General features: G+C 34.9%; 1 protein-coding gene across 1 annotated transcript in view; it reads right to left on the bottom strand.

The window, feature by feature from the left end:
- The window catches only part of CFAP47 (cilia and flagella associated protein 47), a 428,524-nt gene that overhangs the window by 35,908 nt on the left and 373,185 nt on the right, over window positions 1-19,431 (bottom strand). The window contains exons 58-60 of the mRNA XM_011996297.1: window positions 8,314-8,473; window positions 6,465-6,559; window positions 3,462-3,614 (exon numbers count right to left, since the gene is read on the bottom strand). Coding sequence (XP_011851687.1) covers window positions 3,462-3,614; window positions 6,465-6,559; window positions 8,314-8,473 — 408 coding nt within the window. The remainder of the gene's footprint in view (window positions 1-3,461; window positions 3,615-6,464; window positions 6,560-8,313; window positions 8,474-19,431) is intronic.

Here is a 19,431-nt window from a genome sequence, read left to right as displayed (position 1 = left end):
AGTGAAGGAATGGAACATGAGCAGGTGAGCGTACCCTTCTCTTTCTTCCCCAATGTCTTGATTCCAGGATTCACACTTTCTTCTACTTGCTCATGTGTAAGTTGTTTGTTCCTGCAAGGAGTTCACAACTGGCCAGTATGGCATGAATGTACTCAATTTTGGTGGAAGGTATTAAAAAGCCCAAATTTTTCCATAGTTCCAAGTCATTTTCCAATTCGTCTGTGTAATTAACAAAGCTAACACTTTGATTTCCATCTGCTTTATTTTTATATCTGCCTCTCAGTTAGTTTCAAACTCAGATGAGAGAAGACAAGTGTGTAATTAATTATCACTCTTAAAATCCTATCAGAGTCCATGCCACTCAGTGTAGTGCTTTAATTTCCACTAGGAGGGACTTAGGAGACAACAGGAAGTACAAGACTGCATGGCCAACATGACTCCTATTCTTAATGTGCTGAGTAAACTGTGATTAAATTGCACAGGACTGGGAAAGGAGCTAGTCTGCTTTTGCATATACTAAAGACTAAAGTAGTATTCAGACTTTCTGGTAAGATTTATCCTTTCATAAAGAAAAAGGCGTCAAAGGAGGGTCAAGCAGAGAGAATTACAGATTGTGTAGAGAGTTGGTTACACCTCTGGAATAAGGGCAGGGGAAAGGAACCAAGTTATTGCCATATGTCTTTAAGGAGGCAATGAGGTCGATTACTTTCTTTAAATATTTAGGCACTATAGAGAAAGAAATATGTTAAAGTTGAGAAGACTGGTCTATTCTTCTATATAGTAGGACATACATCAGGAGAACAAAAAAGATTCACAAATTAAAATGTCGTTAGCCAAAATATGAATGAGTTGTTGAGTTTGGTGGTGTTGAGCAGAGAAAACAAAAGCTGTTTTAGAGAGAATGACGAATGGAGATAAGACTGCAAAACTTCCCTACAGTTATTTTCAATAGTAAATATTGTTTTTCATCCTGGAAAATAAGGAGGCAGTAAAATAAGAGCCATATCAAAAGGTATATTTTCAAGAGCTATTTTGAGAGAGATTGCTCTCCTAATATGATTTTCAAATCTCCCAAAGCGATGTTGGTACCTTCTTTCAAGACCCTGATTATCTAGGAGTTAAGTGGATTTTTAGGTCATAAGTATAATCAATGTATACGATCAGAATTGCAATTTCTTTAGTTTACAATCTGACAAGAGTACAACTTAAGCAATTTAAAGTAGCAAGAACATGTTAAAATGGTTTATATGTATAAACATTTATTTACCTTCCTTTACAGTTACTGTAACATGAGTACTGCCCTCTTAATATTTTTAAAGTGCATTTTAAGTGCACCACACAATATTGTTAACTCTAAGCACTATGTTTTACAACAGATCCCTAGAACTTATGCATTTAGTACAATGGAAACTTTATACCCAATGTTCAACTCCCCATTTCTTCTTCCTTCCAGATCTTAGCAACTATTATTCCATATTATTCTGCTTCTATGAGATTGAGTATTTTAAATTTATCATATTAAGTGGTATCATGTAGTTTTGTCTTTCTGTGACTGGCTTATTTCACTTTGGTCCATCCATGATATTGTATATTGTAGAATTTCCTCCTTTTTAAGGCTGAATATTATTTCAAGATAGTATATGCTACATTTTCTTTATCCATTCATCTGTGGACATAAATTTAGGTTGTTTCTATATTGTGGTTATTGTTAATATTGTTACAATGAACACTGGAATACAGACTTCTCTTGGAACTCCCAATTTCAATTTTTTTTTGAATAAATGCCCAGAAGAGCGATTGCTAGATAATAGATGATAATTCTCTTTTTAATATTTTGAGGATCTTTCATACTGTTAGACTGTTTTCCATAGCAGATGAACCATTTTGCATTCCTACCAACAATGTTTAAGGGTTCAAATTTCTCCACATCCTTAACAATGCTTTTTTATTTTTTGACGTTAGCCATGGTGACAGGTGTGAGGTGATATCTCATTGTAGTTTTGATTTGTATTTTCCTAATTAGTGATATTGAACTTTTTTTCATACAGTTTTCACCATTCATATGTCTTTTCTAGAGAAATGTCTATTCAAGTCTTTTGCTTATTTTAAGAATCAGATTATTAGTTTGTTTTTTTTTAAAGTGAGTTGTAGGAGCTCCTTAAGATTAACCACTTATCAGATATATGGGTTGCAAATATTTTCTACCATTCCATATGTTATCTTTTTACCCTGTTGATTGTTTCCTTTGTTGTGAGGAAGCTTTTAAGTTTAATGTAGTCCTACTTATTTTATTTTATTTTTTGTCTGTGCTTTTGATGTTATATCCATGAAATCATTGCCAAGACCAATGTGTCATGAGAAGACCTTTGCCAAGCACAGGGTCTTTGGCAAGAGGGTGCCCTAAACCTCCCTAAAGGCTTTGGTAAGTCTAGTTCCTCCTGAAGTGCAAGAAACTTTCAATTAGTTTCTGTTGTCTTACGAAGGGAATTATTGCTGAATTGGTGTATTTGTGGGTGTTCGGAGGGTCCAGAACTCTCTACTTTCCCTTGTTGCTGATATCACTCAGTTTCATATATTTACTTCAAGTAAAACACCACATATTTGAAGAATTAGATAACCTGTTTTAAATTGTTTTGATTTTTTAAATTGAGATATTTTATTTTATATTTTTTTGAGATGGAGTCTCTCACTGTTGCCCAGGCTGGAGTGCAGTGGCGCGATCTCGGCTCACTGCACCCTCTGCCTCCCAGGTTCAAGCAATTCTCCTGCCTCAGCCTCCCAAGGAGCTGAGATTACAGGTGCCTGCCAACACACCTGGCTAATTTTTTATGTTGGTATAGCTGGTCTATGGTTGGTAAGGCTGGTCTTGAACTCCTGACCTCGTGATCCTCCCGCCTTAGCCTCCCAAAGTGCTGGGATTACAGGCGTGAGCCACCACGCCTGGCCCAAGATAGTAAATTCTTATATACAAATCTGGAATATACAGTAAATACATGGAGCATTATTATTATTATACAAACTTTATTTGGATATATCTAATTTATGTTCATTTTCTATTTCTTTAAATAAGAAAATAATTTACTCAAGGTTTTGTTTCTAAATTTAAAGCTGCATTTTATGGCATTATCGTATTCCTTAAATCAGAAAGAAAGAGTAAAAGAAAAAAAAATAAAGTCTAGGGGAAGTGGAAACTATAGTTACTACAATTTTCTCTCTCCTCACTATTGATGGAATCACAATCTACATCTTATAAATCTAGTGATAACTGTAACTGTTGTTATTTTTGAGTTACATGAAAACAACACACATAACTGAACACACCTTAAGCACTATGTGAATAAGCAGTGAAATGAAAAGTAAATGGACACGGATCTTAATGTAATTGCACAATCAACAACCTGCAATTCATGGAAACTAAGTGTTTCTTTTCTTTTGTTTTCCTACCACTGTAGTTCTCTTACCATTGGGATCCTCACAAAAAGAATATGAAGTTCTTCTTGGAATCACTAAAACTTCTGTCAGTTCTGGAGTAGGATTAAGTCCGAAAAAAACAGCATTCAGTATGATTTCCACCTTCTCTTCTACCCGCTTCCTTGACTGACATTGTATGATAACTACTCAGGAGAGAAATATTTCCAGTTAATTTGACTTGTAGGTGATATGATCATTCTTGAGATAGAAGAAAATGAACTATGTCATAAAAATAAAACTTCCTTTGATATACTTTGACTTGTCATTGTATCTGGCCATATACACACAGACACGCACACATTCACGCAATATCTACATTCATTAACATTCGGGAAGAAAATATGAATATTAAAGACTATGTAAAAATAGCACAGGAAAATAAATCTGTAAGATATATACTAGATTATAAAACATTATATTAGGATACAGAAATTTGATTCAGGAACTGATGTAGTTAGATCCATAACTCAAGGGGCAATTGTAAATGCATGCATTTTTTCCCTTTTGAAATATATGTTCATTGTGATAATACTAAACTTTACTTTTATAACAATACTATAGAAAATGTCTTCAAATAATTTTTAAAAATAAGTTCTGTAACCCTTATTTTGCAATATTTTAAAAATATTTCCTATTAGATTCATTATGTTTTTACATGTACCCTGAAATTCATATTCAAATATTTAAAATTATTTTTGACTTACTTTTAAGTTTATAAAAGTCACCTTTTAAACACATAAAAGTAAAATTGTAATGATTTAAAGATTACATATTAATTTAATGTACAGAATTAAATATGTATATATAAATATGTTCTATATGTATTAAATTCCAATATATATAAATTAATATGGCTAGGAAAAACTGTACAAGCTTTCCTGGTTATAACTATATTCAGTATCAAAGCATTAAATCAGGAATTAATGTTATGAAAGTTACAATTAGTATCATGTCACTGGTTGTGTCCTAGAGGTCCTTAGGAAATTAGTGCTCTGGCAATGTATGGATCACTCAATCACAATGAATTCTCATTTCATTGTCTTTACAGTGTGACAGGTAGCAGAGCATTTTTCCAATTATCTGGCCCAATAGATAGTAGTAGATAAGAATGCACAAAGAGAAAATGTGGCTCAAAGAACAAAAAAGTATCCTGGGTTTGAGAATAACTTGAGTGACAGATACATAAAAAAGAAAAGAAATAATAAACTTTGATAATGACATAGGTGAGCAGGGAAAGCAGTAGGTTATAGCTGATATTACTAAGAACAAAAAATGGACTACACAGAAAGTGAATGATATGTATTTATAAAATTATACCCACTTGTCTTTAGAGGGCATGTGTGGATAAAAATAATCACCAGCATCGATTTTAGATTTTGGGGAAAATGATTTAATAACTAATACACATTCTATTTCTGAACACTAATGCTACTATAGGTTGGGCTAATCTAACACAAGCTATTTACAGAACTCACATTTAATTAAAAAATCAAGTAATTACCAGGAAAAATGACTCAAAGAAAAATGCTCTAGACCGTCTTTGAAGAAAAATTTGCAAGACATCTATGTTTTCGTGTTCTCATAAGCATGGTTTTTGACTACAAATTTGGCTTTAAACCTTTAATCTGGATAAAATGAATCTGTCTGCAGTAGACATGAGCACAGTATTATTAGCATTCCAAGAGTACTGTCTAGGGCTTATTATATCACTTTGATCAGATGACTGTGTATTATAAATTTTAAGCAGTTCAGCTCTATGGAAAGTATACAATTAACTACTTTCTGGAAGGAAATAAAAGAAATTTTATGACATGTTTGTGAAACATTCTGAAGATAATTTAGAATATTTAAAATATTTATGTGTTGATTTTTAAAAGTCAAGAATAAAAATGCTTCAAGTAAAATAAATGACATTTGTGGTCAAAGGTATTACTATATTTGTGGATTTTTACTCCAGTTCAAATTAAACTACATAAGGAAACATGTAGTTTTGATCTTCCTTTATAACCAGTGTACCTGGGGAAATGCTTTACTTACTTACAAGCAAAACTTACTAGTGTCTCTTCTAAGTGTGGTGATGTAATTACATCGGCGGAAGTCTAACTCTTTTTCATTTACAAAGATTGGTATCGGAGGGAGAAAGATAAAGCAAAATTTCAAGACTTATTTTAACTCATCTGTGTTGCTAAAGGGGGAGATCCAAAATAAATATCCCTTTGCTTTGCAGAGCAATTCAGTGCATCTTAGTGATGCAGAATGCCATCTAGAGCCTGGTTAGAGGTTTGGATACTAAATATCACTAGTTATCTAAGAGAAATTTTGTTTCTTAGGCTGATCCTGGGAAGGAAATGGGAAAATCAAGGAATGCAAAAGAAGCGAGAAGAGTATTGAGGAAAGAGAACACACAGAAACTTTAGAGAAGTCTAGGGTATGTCCAGGCAAAAAAAAAAAAAAGGTCAATGAGAAAAAGAAAGGCATTTAAGGACAGAGATTTTATATTGTGTTTATTGTGGCAAAATAAACCTTCCTGAAAACTTCAGTACATTCTGACTGGTTTGGGGGAACACCATAAAGTTTTATGCTTGAGACAATAATAAAGGGATCCGCATCTCCACAGCATAGTTCTTAGATGAGATCGAGTTACACAGAAGCCGAAATAGGATGCCTAAAAGTGACCTGAGAGCAAGTATACCTGAGAATCTTACAAATCTAGTGCAGAGCTCTGTGGAATAAAGGAGTCTGAAGTTAATTTCATTTTAATTTTAGCTGATATCTGCATTTCACCAACAGGAAGGCAACAAGAAATAGTGTGGTTTTGTGGAAAACTTGCTGGACACATTGGGAGAGCATGTTTACGTCATAGAATTCCCACCAGTAGGACTGTTCACATTACTACCTACTTTCTCTGGACTTCAAACAAAGAAGATATGGGAATAGAGAATATCTAAGGTCTTTAAGAATTCTGGCATTCTCTGACTCTAATGTATACCTACCTGGAGGAGATTTAGGAGGTGGTGCTAGTGGGAGTCCAACAATAGGGTATATCCAGTGTATTGCTTGGATTTCTTTGCTGTCGATTCCCATAATTCTAATTAGAAATTAAAATATTAAGAAGGAACGAAAGGAGAAGCTCCATATTAACAAAAAGCTTATTATTATTAACTTTATGGTATTTTAGTAAAGCTTGTAAATTTAGACTTTAGTAGAGAGAAACTGATGAAAGAAAGAACATTTTCTGCAAATACCGATTTTATAAACATTTCCAAGCAAACCCTGGGAAATCATCACAAAGCAAACTGTAATGAAACCATCATGAAATACAAGTTAAAATTGAAGAGCTTTTTCCCCTACTTTAATGAGAGGTACTACAGCCCTCTTGGGATCTATTCTGTATTGGATGGGCAAAGCACAAAACAAAAACTGCCATGAAGTACAGTACTTCAGAATTTTGTGAGGCATTTACTTTTGGAGGACACTACTTAAAAGAAAAGGGGTTATTTGTCCAAATATTTTAGGTGCATCATACACCACTAGGAGCACAGCAATATTAGAAAATGTTTATAGGCTGGGTATGGTGGCTCATGCCTGTAATCCTAGCACTTTGGAAGGCTGAGGCAGGTGGATCACTTGAGGTCAGGAGTTCAAGACCAGCCTGGCAAACATGGTGAAAATCCATCTCTACTAAAAATACAAAAATTAGCCGGGCGTGATGGCACACATCTGTAATCTTGGTTACTTGGGAGGCTGAGGCAGGAGAATTGCTTGAACCTGGGAGGCGAACACTGCAGTGAGTCAAGATCACGCCACTGCACTCCAGCCTGGGCAACAGTGTGTGACTTCATCTCAAAAAACTAATTAATTAATTAATTAATTAAAATTTATGATCAGTTTTGAAGTTGGGATTTTTTTCATTAAAATGAAATGCAAGACATTGCAGGCAAGACAGGTTGAGTGTGGGGCTTATGCAAAAGAATAATATCCCATCTTTAGGAGGTCTTCAAGCTTGTTTAATGCATTCCTATAACTGTTTTGAAATTCTCAATAGTTTTTGAACAAACTATTAAGTTTGCTCATTCTCATTTTTCACTGAGACTTACAATTTATGTAGCCAATCTTGACTATAAGAGTAGTGACAATGTATGGTAGAATGGATAGTAATGGGTCCACAGTAAAGAACTGGCAAAAAATGAAGGAAAGAAATACGCACATGTAGGACGAAGTAAAAATTTATTTTTAACTAAGATTTCCAGACTATCATTTAATTAAACTATAAGAACAGAAAACACATTTAGATTTTGCACCATTATTGAATTTTGCTTAATTTCTAGTTAAGCAAGAAAGATGCAAGTAACTTGCATTCTGGCAATGGCAGAATACCTCTAGTCATGGCAGTTTCATATGATGGATATCATATCCACCTGGCACAGTGTGAATTCCAGTATCATGAATTCACTTCACTCAGACAAGCTGTTTTAGGTTGTCCTCCGTATACTGATTACTTATTATGTTAGCAGTCACTATTTTCCATGTCAGAAAGGAGTCCCTTTGCATGTCTCTGACTTTGATTCACTGATAATGATACTTAAGATTAAACGTGTTCATCATCTGAGCTTTAAATCAACCATTAGATATATATGTATATAAATATATTATTTTCTATACATTATATATATCCATGTAACAAATATATTTTCCTCCTCTGAACATATGAATTTCAACAGTTCAGAGAATATAAAATCATGAGCTTGATATTATATATGTATAACACGTAAAAGAAACCTAGCATGTCAGTGGCTGTCAAAATAAAATTACTTTCCTTCAATGTCTTTATTTAAATGTTACCTTTTAAATTCTACATCCAACTCATCAAAATTGTCAATAGGCCAATATTTTCCATTTGCTTTTGTCATCTCAACAATAACCATTGTTTTGTGTAATTTCATAATTTTGGGTATAAATAACAATGAGATATCTACATTTCCTTTAGGAGGCAGTGTAATTCCTGGAAAACACACAAAAAATAATTTTTAATGGGGTAAACATTAACAGACGATAATTTTAACAGGAGAAAGTAATCACCTAATTTGATTACTGATTATCAATTTTTAAAAACTGCTTCTAACAAAAAACACATTATACAAAATTATAAGTTCACTTCACTATTTTACCTTAGATGTCATCAACCTTATTTTTTTTATTATTATTATACTTTAAGTTCTGGGTTACATGTGCAGAATGTGCAGTTTTGTTACATAGGTATATACATGCCATGGTGGTTTGCTGCACCCATCAACCCATCACCTACATTAGGTATTTCTCCTAATGTTATCCCTCCCCTAGGCCCTCACCCCCCGACATACCCCAGTGTGTGATGTTCCCCTCCCTGTGTCCATGTGTTCTCATTGTTAACTCTCACGAGTGAGAACATGCAGTGTTTGGTTTTCTGATCTTGTGATAGTTTGCTGAGGATGATGGTTTCCAGCTTCATCCATGTCCCTGCAAAGGACATGAACTCATTCTTTTTTATAGCTGCGTAGTATTCCATGGTGTATATGTGCCACATAATCCAATCTATCATTGATGGACATTTGGGTTGGTTCCAAGTCTTTGCTATTGTGAATAGTGCTGCAATAAACATACATGTGCATGTGTCTTTATCATAGAATGATTTATAATCCTTTGGGTCAAATGGTATTTCTACTTCTAGATCCTTGAGGAATAGCCACACTGTCTTCCACAACGGTTGAACTAATTTACACTCCCAACGGTGTGTTCCTATTTTTCCACAACCTCTCCAGCATCTGTTGCTTCTTGACTTTTTAATGATCGCCATTCTAACTGGAATGAGATGGGATCTCATTGTGGTTTTGATTTGCATTTCTCTAATGACCAGTGATGGATGAGCATTTTTTCATATGTCTGTTGGCTGCATAAATGCCTTCTTTTGAGAAGTGTCTGTTCATATCCTTTGCCCATTTTTTGATGGGGTGGTTTTTTTTTTTTTTTCTCGTAAATTTAAGTTCTTTGTAGATTCTGGATATTAGCCCTTTGTCAGATGGATAGATTGCAAAAATTTTCTCCCATTATGTAGGTTGCCTGTTCACTCTGATGATAGTTTCTTCTGATGTGCAGAAACTCTTTAGTTTAATTAGATCCCATTTGTCAATTTTGGCTTTTGTCACCATTGCTTTTGGTATTTTAGGCAGGAAGGCTTTGACCATGCCTATGTCCTGAATGGCATTGCCCAGGTTTTCTTCTAGGATTTTTATGGTCCTAGGTCCTAAGTTTAAGTCTTTTTAAAAGACGTATTTTCCTGTAGTAAGAAGTTTCTCCTGAAGATGCTAGAAGAACTGAAGAAATGTTGAAAGTGATGGCTGAGGTTTCCCAGAGTGATAAAAGAACCAGAAAACCCATGAGTATTTTCATATGTTACCACATTTTTCAGAGGATAAAGTACAGCAAGTTTTGATCCTTTATTTTCTCATATGTTTCTCTAGACTATAATAGGTGCAAGTCTTTTCTAAGAGCCCCCAAATTGCTGCCACTAAAAGCTGTTAATTTATTTAGCTGATCCATGAGGAAAGACAAAGTTTATCTGTGAAAGAAAGGGTCATCTGCTCCTAGTTGTGAAAACCAGAAGACAGAAAAACTGACAGCATTTTCTTGTGGTCCGATGGATTAGAATTTTTCAACTTTTACCGTGCATAAGAATCACACGAGAAACTTGATAGACATGGAACCTGCAGAGCCTCATCCCTAGAGATTCTGATTTACTGAGGCTGAACTAGGGCCCAGGAAGCTGCACGATTAAGTAGCACCTTATAGGATCCAAAGGCAGATGGCCATGAGACCTTATTTAAAAAAAAAAAAAAAGTTACCTCTTGGACAAGTTTCCAGAGGTATGAAGAATGTTAAGCTTCGGGCCATTTGTAATAGCGAGGGTTTCCAAGCCTATAAATGTCTACTTTTATTTAGAAAAGTAACACTGTTTTACAAGATAATAGAGGATTATTGACTACACTCATTTTTTATTCTGTTGTAAGACTGATGATAATCAAAGTCATTTTTCTCAAATAAAATTATTTTATTAAACTCTTAAGAACATCACAAATGGAAATTAAAAATGGCCCCTTTGCAAAACTTTCCAACTGAAAATTCTTGTAAATTTTCAAATTTTAAATTTTATTCCTTGAGGAAATTAAAACATTCTAAGGCCTAGTAACATTGTTAATAATAATAATTAATATAATTAATAGTTAATATTTGTTGAGTATTGACTATATTCAGGCTCTGTGCTAAGCATTTTTATACAATTTATTTAATTCTCAGAAAACCACCATAAATTAAGTGCTTTTACGTTTCTCATTTTAGAAATGAAAAAACTGACACAATGTAATTAAATAACTTGCCCAAGGTCCCCTTGAAAGACTGTGTTGTTTACTAAGATATCTAAACCAGGGGTCCCCAACCCTCAGGTGGTGGACCAGTAAGAGTCTATGACCTGTTAGGAACTGGGTCGCACAGCAGGAGGTGAGCAGCAGGTGGGTGAGCATTACCACTTGAGCTCTGCCTCCTGTTAGATCAGTGACTGTGTTAGATTCTCATAGGAGAGCGAGCCCTGTTGTGAACTGCACATATGTGGCATCTAGGTTGCAGGCTGCTTATGAGAATCTAACTAATGCTGATGATCTGAGGCAGAACAGTCTCATCCCGAAAATCTCCCCCGACCCTGTCTGCATCTGTGGAAAAATTGTCTTTCATGAAACCGATCCCTGGTGCCACAGAGCTTGGGGACTGCTGATCTAAACAAAGTCAATTATCTTCAATTTTGTTTTTATGAGTTCTATATTGTCATGAATCATTGTATGAAATAGATAAAGTTAATTAATATAAACGCACTTCCTAAAAAACTGTTATACATTATGAAGGTCATTACATTTTGTACACACAGAGATATTTGCAAGAACTTGTAAAATATATTTGAACCCAACCTACTCTTTTGTTTTTGACTAGTATTTTTATTGTGGTTCTCAGTTATTCTTAGTACAATAACATAGATTTTCTACTGTGACTTTAAATCTACAAACCTCCCTTCAAGGTAATGAGAGTAAGCTAGATGACTGTATATTTCACAGGTCATAAGTGCAAATGTTATTAAGAGTATAGTTTATGGAGATTTCATTATGTTTAATTTCAGGGAAACTATGGATTAATTCATTTTAAAATATGTTTGGATAACAACAGCAAAGGCTAACTCAAATCAACCATGCATGCGTCCCCAAGGAGATAAAGTTTAGAAATTATAACTTAGCCTTACACAAGATTACATTATTACTAAAAAAAATTATATTACCACTAAAAATAAATCTAGGCTTTTAGACAGTGAAGATAGTGCAAGAAGTCAAGACAGATAAAAAAAATGGTAGCTCATTACTTACACCATGATTTCTTTTAACATTTAAATTGAAAGTATAGAAAGATGATGCCATGACAAACATGCCCATTTTATTAAAAATCTAGTACCCCATTTGTGGTTGTAACTTTCTTACCAAGCCTACAAGTAGAACTGAAGTTCATTATTGAATTCACCACAGGTGTCTTTGGCTATTATTATACCCTTGGATGGATAAGAACCACTCTGTAATGCTGTTAACTTCCAAGAAATCACTGAAAATTAACATTGAAAAGAACTTTGAGAATGTATCAAGTTCATTTTTCATCTCATAAATTAGTTTTATTTTATATGGTTTTCCCATTGCCCTACTAATACTTTGACTATGGACAGGAAAGCTGTTCTTCCTTCTAATTAAAAATCTACCATTGACAGGCATTTGGGTTGCTTCCAAGTCTTTGCTATTGTAAATAGTGCTGCAATAAACATACATGAGCATATGTCTTTAGAGTAGAATGATTTATAATCATTCGGGTATATACCCAGTAATGGGATTGCTAGGTCAAATGGTATTTCTGGTTTTAGATCCTTGAGGAATCCCCAACTGTCTTCCACAATGGTTGAACTAATTTACACTCCCACCAACAGTGTAAAAGTGTTCCTATTCCTCCACATCCTTGCCAGCGTCTGTTGTTTCCTGACTTTTTAATGATCGCCATTCTAACTGGCATAAGATGGTATCTCATTGTGATATTGATTTGCATTTCTCTAATGACCAGTGATGATGAGCTTTTTTTAAAAATATGTTTGGTGGCTGCATCAATGTCGTCTTTTGAGAAGTGTCTGTTCATCTCCTTCACCCACTTTTTGATGGAGCTGTTTTTTTCTTGTACATTTATTTAAGTTCCTTACAGATTCTGGATATTAGGATGGAATACTGTCAGATGGAATACTGAACATGGAATATTATGCAGCCACAAAAAAGAATGAGTTCATGTCTTTTGCAGGGACATGGATGAAGCTGGAAACCATTATTCTAAGCAAACTAACACAGGAACAGAAAGCCAAACACTGCATGTTCTCCCTCGTAAGTGGGAGTTGAACAATGAGAACACATGGACACAGGGAGGAGAACATCACACACAAGGGCCTGTCAGGGGGTAGGGGAAAAGGGGAGGGAGAGCATTAGGACAAATATCTAATGCATGTGGGGCTTAAAACCTAGATGACAGTTGAAAGGTGCAGCAAACAATCACATCACGGCACATGTATACCTATGTAACGAACCTGCATGTTCAGCACATGTATCCCAGAACTTAAATTTAAAAAAAGAAACACCATGAATTACATATCAACAACAAAAAATCTACCCATGTTTTCTTCTAATACTTGCATGTTTTCATTTTTATAGTTAAATATGTGATCCATTTGTAATTTACATATGTCTGAAGTGAAGAATTTATCTAACGTTATTGATTTTTGAACATGGAACTAATGATCAAAAAACACACTTATTTAAAAGAGTACGAATTTGAAATGCTAGCTTCATAGCATTTCCATATATATTTGGGTTTATTTCAGGATTTCCAAGAAGTTTGCTTTGGTCTTTCTGTCACTTCATGTGTAAGTATCACATTGTGTCAATTATAGATGCTCTATTTTCTAGTGAGACTAACTGCCTTCTTTCCCAGCTCATTTTTTAAAATAACATTTAAAATTTGCAATGAACGGTTAGCTCCAGGGAGCAGACTGGAGCAGACTGGGGTGGGGGAACAAATGGTATTTTTAATGCCATCACCCTACATTTATACATCAGTTTAGGGATATTCAAAATTTTTGTCCATCCATACCTATCCAAGAAGAAAACCATACTGCTTATTTTTCTTATTTGAGTACCAACCTTATTGTATAAAGTGTTTCTAGGTTCTTGGAATAGGTTTTCAGCTAGTCTTAGTTTTCAGGGCTACTAGAAGTTAAACACATCTTCATATGTGTTTACCAGGAAGCTGGAAATAATTACATCAGTTGTATGTATCTTCTGACTGGGAAATCGAGCTAGTATAATGATTATATTTATTAGATTAAGTAATCTAATAAAACATACTATAAACTCAAAATGTTTGAGCTTTTTTCTTTCTTTTTTAATCCATTTCCATACGGTAACTACATACTTTAACTACAGACAGATGTATTATTTTCCGTTACAGTCATCATTCTTAAAGTTCAACAGTACTAAGCATCTGGGGAAAATATGCATATTTAATTTACATAACTTATTTTACACATGTATACATATTTTAAAAGAGTTATACATTATTTTTAGAACTTCAGAAACCCTGATAGTAAATCATGTTTAGTATCTCAGGAATACTAAAATTAATGACATTATTATTATTATTAATATTTGTGCTTTGCTTTTAAAATCTACTATAGCCCAATTACAATTAGCATTCAAATTTTATTTCATGTATATTTAAAATTGCTATTTTGATTGTTCTTTTCATTAAAGGTGTTAGAAATTTTTACCCTTTGAACTCCTATTTGAAATATGAAAATGAGGTTTTCTGTCTTTTTTTTTTTGACACGGAGTCTTGGTGTCTCCTAGGCTGGAGTGCAGTGGTGCAATCTCTGCTCACTGCAAGCTCCGCCTCCCAGATTCACTCCATTCTCTTGCCTCAGCCTCCGGAGTAGCTGGGACTACAGGCGCCCACCAGCACGCCCAGCTGATTTTTTGTATTTTTCGTAGAGACGGGGTTTCACCGTGTTAGCCAGGATGGTCTCCATCTGCTGACCTCGTAATCCACCCGCCTCGGCCTCCCAAAGTGCTGGGATTACAGGCGTGAGCCACCGCGCCGGGCAGGTTTTCTGTCTTTCAAGAAATTTTTTTCAAGATAGTAAAGTGAACATAACCCTAATTTTAGTAATAAAATTGTTTCATCTTGGGCAATTCATTTTTCATTACTTTAGTTGTATTACATTTCTGCTCCTGTTTTTTAATAAACTGTGCACAATTTCTAATAATTACTGTGGCATCAGAAATGGCCCATGTCAGATAATCCAAGAGACACTAAGAAATTTTCTAGCACCGGCCAGGCGCAGTGGCTCACGCCTGTAATCCCAGCTCTTTGGGAGGCCGAGGCGGGCGGATCACAAGGTCAGGATATTAAGACCATCCTGGCCAGCATGGTGAAACCCTGTCTCTATTAAAAATACAAAATAACTATCTGGGTGTGGCGGTGCACGCCTGTAGTCCCAGCTACTAGGCAAGCTGAGGCAGGAGAATCACTTGAACCTGGGAAGCAGAGGCTGCAGTGAGCCGAGATCGCATCACTGCACTGTAGCCTGGCGACAGGACAAGACTCTGTCTCAAAAAATAAATAAATAAATAAATAAAAAATAAAAAAAAAGAAATATACTCGCACCATAAGTAGTACTATTATTTTTGTTATACTGGTTTATTTTAAATAAGAATTCAAGTTTTTTATTTTTAATTAAGAATACTTATTTTTATTTTTGAAACATAAAGTGATCAAGAACGTGACTTTTCATTAACCATTTTCAAACATAAAATCGATGTATTTTTCCATATGAGTACTTTGTATTTCCAGTAGTTAATTTTTTTTTTTTAATAAAAATAGGACATAATTACTCTATTGGTGGTTTGAAGGAGAGTCCCATCCTGTAACTGGTTCTTCTGAGATGTTAGGGGCTGAATTGTGCCCCCAACATAAAATTCATATGTTGAAACCTTATCCCCAGTACTTCTTAATGTGATTGTATTTGGAAGTTAGGCCTTTAAAGAGTTGATTAAGTGAAAATTAGGTTATTAGTGTGGGCTCTAATCCAATATGACTGGTGACCTTATAAGAAGATAAAATTTGAACACAGAGAGACACTGGGGGCAAATGCACTGATAAAAGACCACATGAAGACACAGCTTGCCCAGGAAAGAGGCCTCAGAAGAAATCAAACCTGCTGACACCTTGACATTGGACTTGTAGCCTCTAGAACTGTGAGAAAGAAAATTTCATTTAAGTCAGTCTGCAGCATTTTGTTATGGCAGCCCTAGCAAACTAATTCGTGAGATTATCTTTTCTTTTTATATATTATCCCAGAGTCTGTGGCATAGATGTCATTAAATTTACTTACAGAGATTCTAACTTCTTGCACTCAAAACATAGGGCAGATAGAAAAACATCATCTGACTGCCATTTGGTTGCTATGATGATGGAAAAGCTAGGGATGAACCATTCTCCCTTTCCTACCTATACCCCCTTGACCCAATGGAAGTATCTACTGAATAGCGAGAAGGGCATTTAAGGGATTACATTTTTCTCCGAAAGAATTAGAGACTGTTGCTGTTTTACCCTGTTAACCTTTCAGAGAGCTAGCTAATGTTTGATTTAATGGAAGGTTATCCAAAGTAGACACTGTCAAAGGAAATAGTATAGAAAAAGGAAACATAAGTAGAAGGTCACATTACTCATACACGCAACTGGGGAAGAAACACAAATCCATGCTTCTTAGAACAATTTTCAGTTTGAGACATGACATAATGCTTTTTAAGTAGGTTTTGGGGTTATTCAGTGCAAATATGATTGCTAAGGTAAACTTTACAACATGGGCTAAGTACCTGTGAGTTCAAGTTTTATGTTTTCTTTTTAACAATACATTAGCACAAATAATACAATTATACTTAAAGCAAAAATTGCTTTTACTGTGAACACTTCACTACTGGCTCAAAATGAGTGAACAATCCATTATCAGAGACTGTTGATAGGAGGCACAATGAAGGAGAAAGTTTCCTGACATTGAGGACTGTCAAGCACACATTGTATAACCACTGACATTTATAATAGGGAAGGGTTTCTGGCTTTACACGTGTGTTTAGAATAGAATATCTTAATGCTTCTTCCATCTCTATTACTCTATGATAACATTTTTCTTTATATGTTGAAAAAACAACTAAGATTTAAAGAATTATTAAGAAACTGTATATTTTTCTAGGAAAGTAGCTGGTTTTAATTTTAATTAAATTACCCACAGATAATTTTAAGATAAAATAATGTCTCCTACTATTACTACTATAACTAATACATCTTATTGATCAATCATCACGCCTTCCTCTTCCTCTGCACTGTACTAAGAGAAGTTTAATTCTGTGCTCAATTATTCACTATTTCTGGGAAATCAGTAAAGTTATTTATATTTATAAGTGAGATTTCCTTCATATAAAAAAGGCAACTAATATAATATACACATCAAGGTTTTGTTATGGCAAGGGTACAACCCCAGGCCTGTCTAGATAATTCCATTTTGTGCAATATGGTTTTTATTCTACATTACTTTATTCTTCTGTTTAATCGTTTAGAAAATACTTACGTGTTGTGCATTATAATAAACACTGAGGGTAAAATATTAAAGAAAACACATCTCCTGTTTTCTTGAGTCAGAGATTCCAGAATGTGTTGGCAAGTGAGAGTAGACATTAATAAATAAATAAAATGTATAATACTTATGGTGTTACATAAAACAGTTAAAGGTTAGAGAGTGAAATCAACATTAATACAGGGTGTTCCAGAAAGGTCTTTGTGATAAGGTGTCACTTGAGCAGAGCACCTAAAGAAGTTTGAGAAGCCTCACAGATATCTGTAGGGGGAATATTGAGATAGCTGGAGGATATATGAGTCTGGATTTAAAGGAGAGGTTGAGACGGGGGCTATCAATTTAGAAGTTGATATTTCATGTGTGAATAAATGAGATTCCATCAGAAATGAATGTGGATAGAAATAAAAAGAGAAGATAGCTTCTAGGAAATTAGGGGGGCAGGAACAGCAAAGGAGAATGAGCAGGGCTCACTAAAGAAATAGAAGAAGAATAAAGGGAGAATTGATTCCTGGAGATCAACTGTTTCCAAAACAGTGAGAGATCAAGTGTGTCAAGTAGTGCTCATGGATTGAGCAAGATGAGGACTGCATATGACGGATAATTATGGCATGTTAGGTTACTAGTTAATTAAAAGAGCAGTATTAGAGAGTAAAAGAGAATGATGGTGAATAAAACTGGATTAGCTTGGGTGAGATAATGATATAAGAAGTGAGGGCAGTAAATACAGTCAGGCTTTCAAATAGTTTTGCTATCAAGGAGGATCAGAGAAATGGGATGACAGTGATAGGGTCAGGGGATAAAGAGCAGTATGACTTTTAAACTGAGTGCTATTGTAACATGCGTATTCTGATAAGAAAAATCCATTAAAAATGTATTATGGAAGGTCGGGTTATGAGCGGTGGCTCACGCCTGTAATCCCAGCACTTTGGGAGGCTGATGCGGGTGGATTGTTTAGGAGATCGAAACCATCCTGGCTAACATGGTGAAACCCCATCTCCACTAAAACTACAAAAAAACTAGCCGGGCGAGGTGGCGGGCGCCTGTAGTCCCAGCTGCTGGGGAGGCTGAGGCAGGAGAATGGCCTGAACCCGGGAGGCGGACCTTGCAGTGAGCCGAGAACGCGCCACTGCACTCCAGCCTGGGCGACAGGGCGAGACTCCATCTCAAAAAAAAAAAAAAAAAAAAAAAAAAAAAAATGTATTATGGAAAACAGAGGAGAAAATTGGACAGCTTCACATGATTGAGTAGGTACCAGATTCAGTAAACTGGTGGAGGACTAGCCAATAAGAGCACAGAGTCCTTTTTTGATGTAATGTGAGGGAAGGCAAGGCACATGGATGCACATAAAATTAAGCTGATCTATTAATGTGTAATGACAGAAATAGACAATTTGCCTCTGTTTTGCCTCTATATTCTTAATAAAATAGGAGGAGTATCAGTGAGAAAAGGGGCGAAAGTGTTATATGTCACTAGCAGTCTTCAGGTTTCAATTAACTATAGGAAATTTTACTATAGCAAATTTCAATAAAGGAAAATGACGTCCCATCACAAGTTCACCACTCACACACATTTTACCTATTTATCTACCTCCCTTTCTCTCTACTATCTATATATATCCACCTACTAATCTACTTCTTGTAAAGGCCTGGTATTCATAACTCCTAAGCAGGTATTAGTCCTCTTTTTGTTATAATATTTACCTGTATTTCTGAATTGAAGGAAACTGCATAAAATGACAGAAAAGAGAAATGACACTGTGCTTTGTGTTCCATTTAATAAAACCGGACACTTACAAGTGATTTTAATAGATTCAGTTTCTGCTCTCTTCATAGAAATAGTCTGGTGGTATAAATAGGTCTAAATTTCAGGTTATAGATATTTTTTTTAAAAGGGCACGCTGCCAGGCATCTTTGCGTAATGAGAGTTACAACCCTGTGTTTTTCAATAAAATCAGCAGCTTCACTGACTAGCTAGGAAACCCACACGCTTTATGCTATAAATCATAATTACAAATCTATATAATTGAAACCTGAGCTAAGTTGGGTGGAAAATTGAATATTTGACATAGTAGGGAAGAAGGTTTATTTTAAAATGTGAAACCATGCTTAGCTGCCAATGTAATTTGATAAACTTCCATGACAATTATCTGGAGATCCTGGCATGCTTTATGTAAAGCAGCA

Source organism: Mandrillus leucophaeus, unplaced genomic scaffold (genome assembly GCF_000951045.1).
Source record: "Mandrillus leucophaeus isolate KB7577 unplaced genomic scaffold, Mleu.le_1.0 Scaffold509, whole genome shotgun sequence".
Lineage (NCBI taxonomy): Eukaryota > Metazoa > Chordata > Mammalia > Primates > Cercopithecidae > Mandrillus > Mandrillus leucophaeus.
This window is presented reverse-complemented; position numbering and strand designations above follow the sequence as displayed.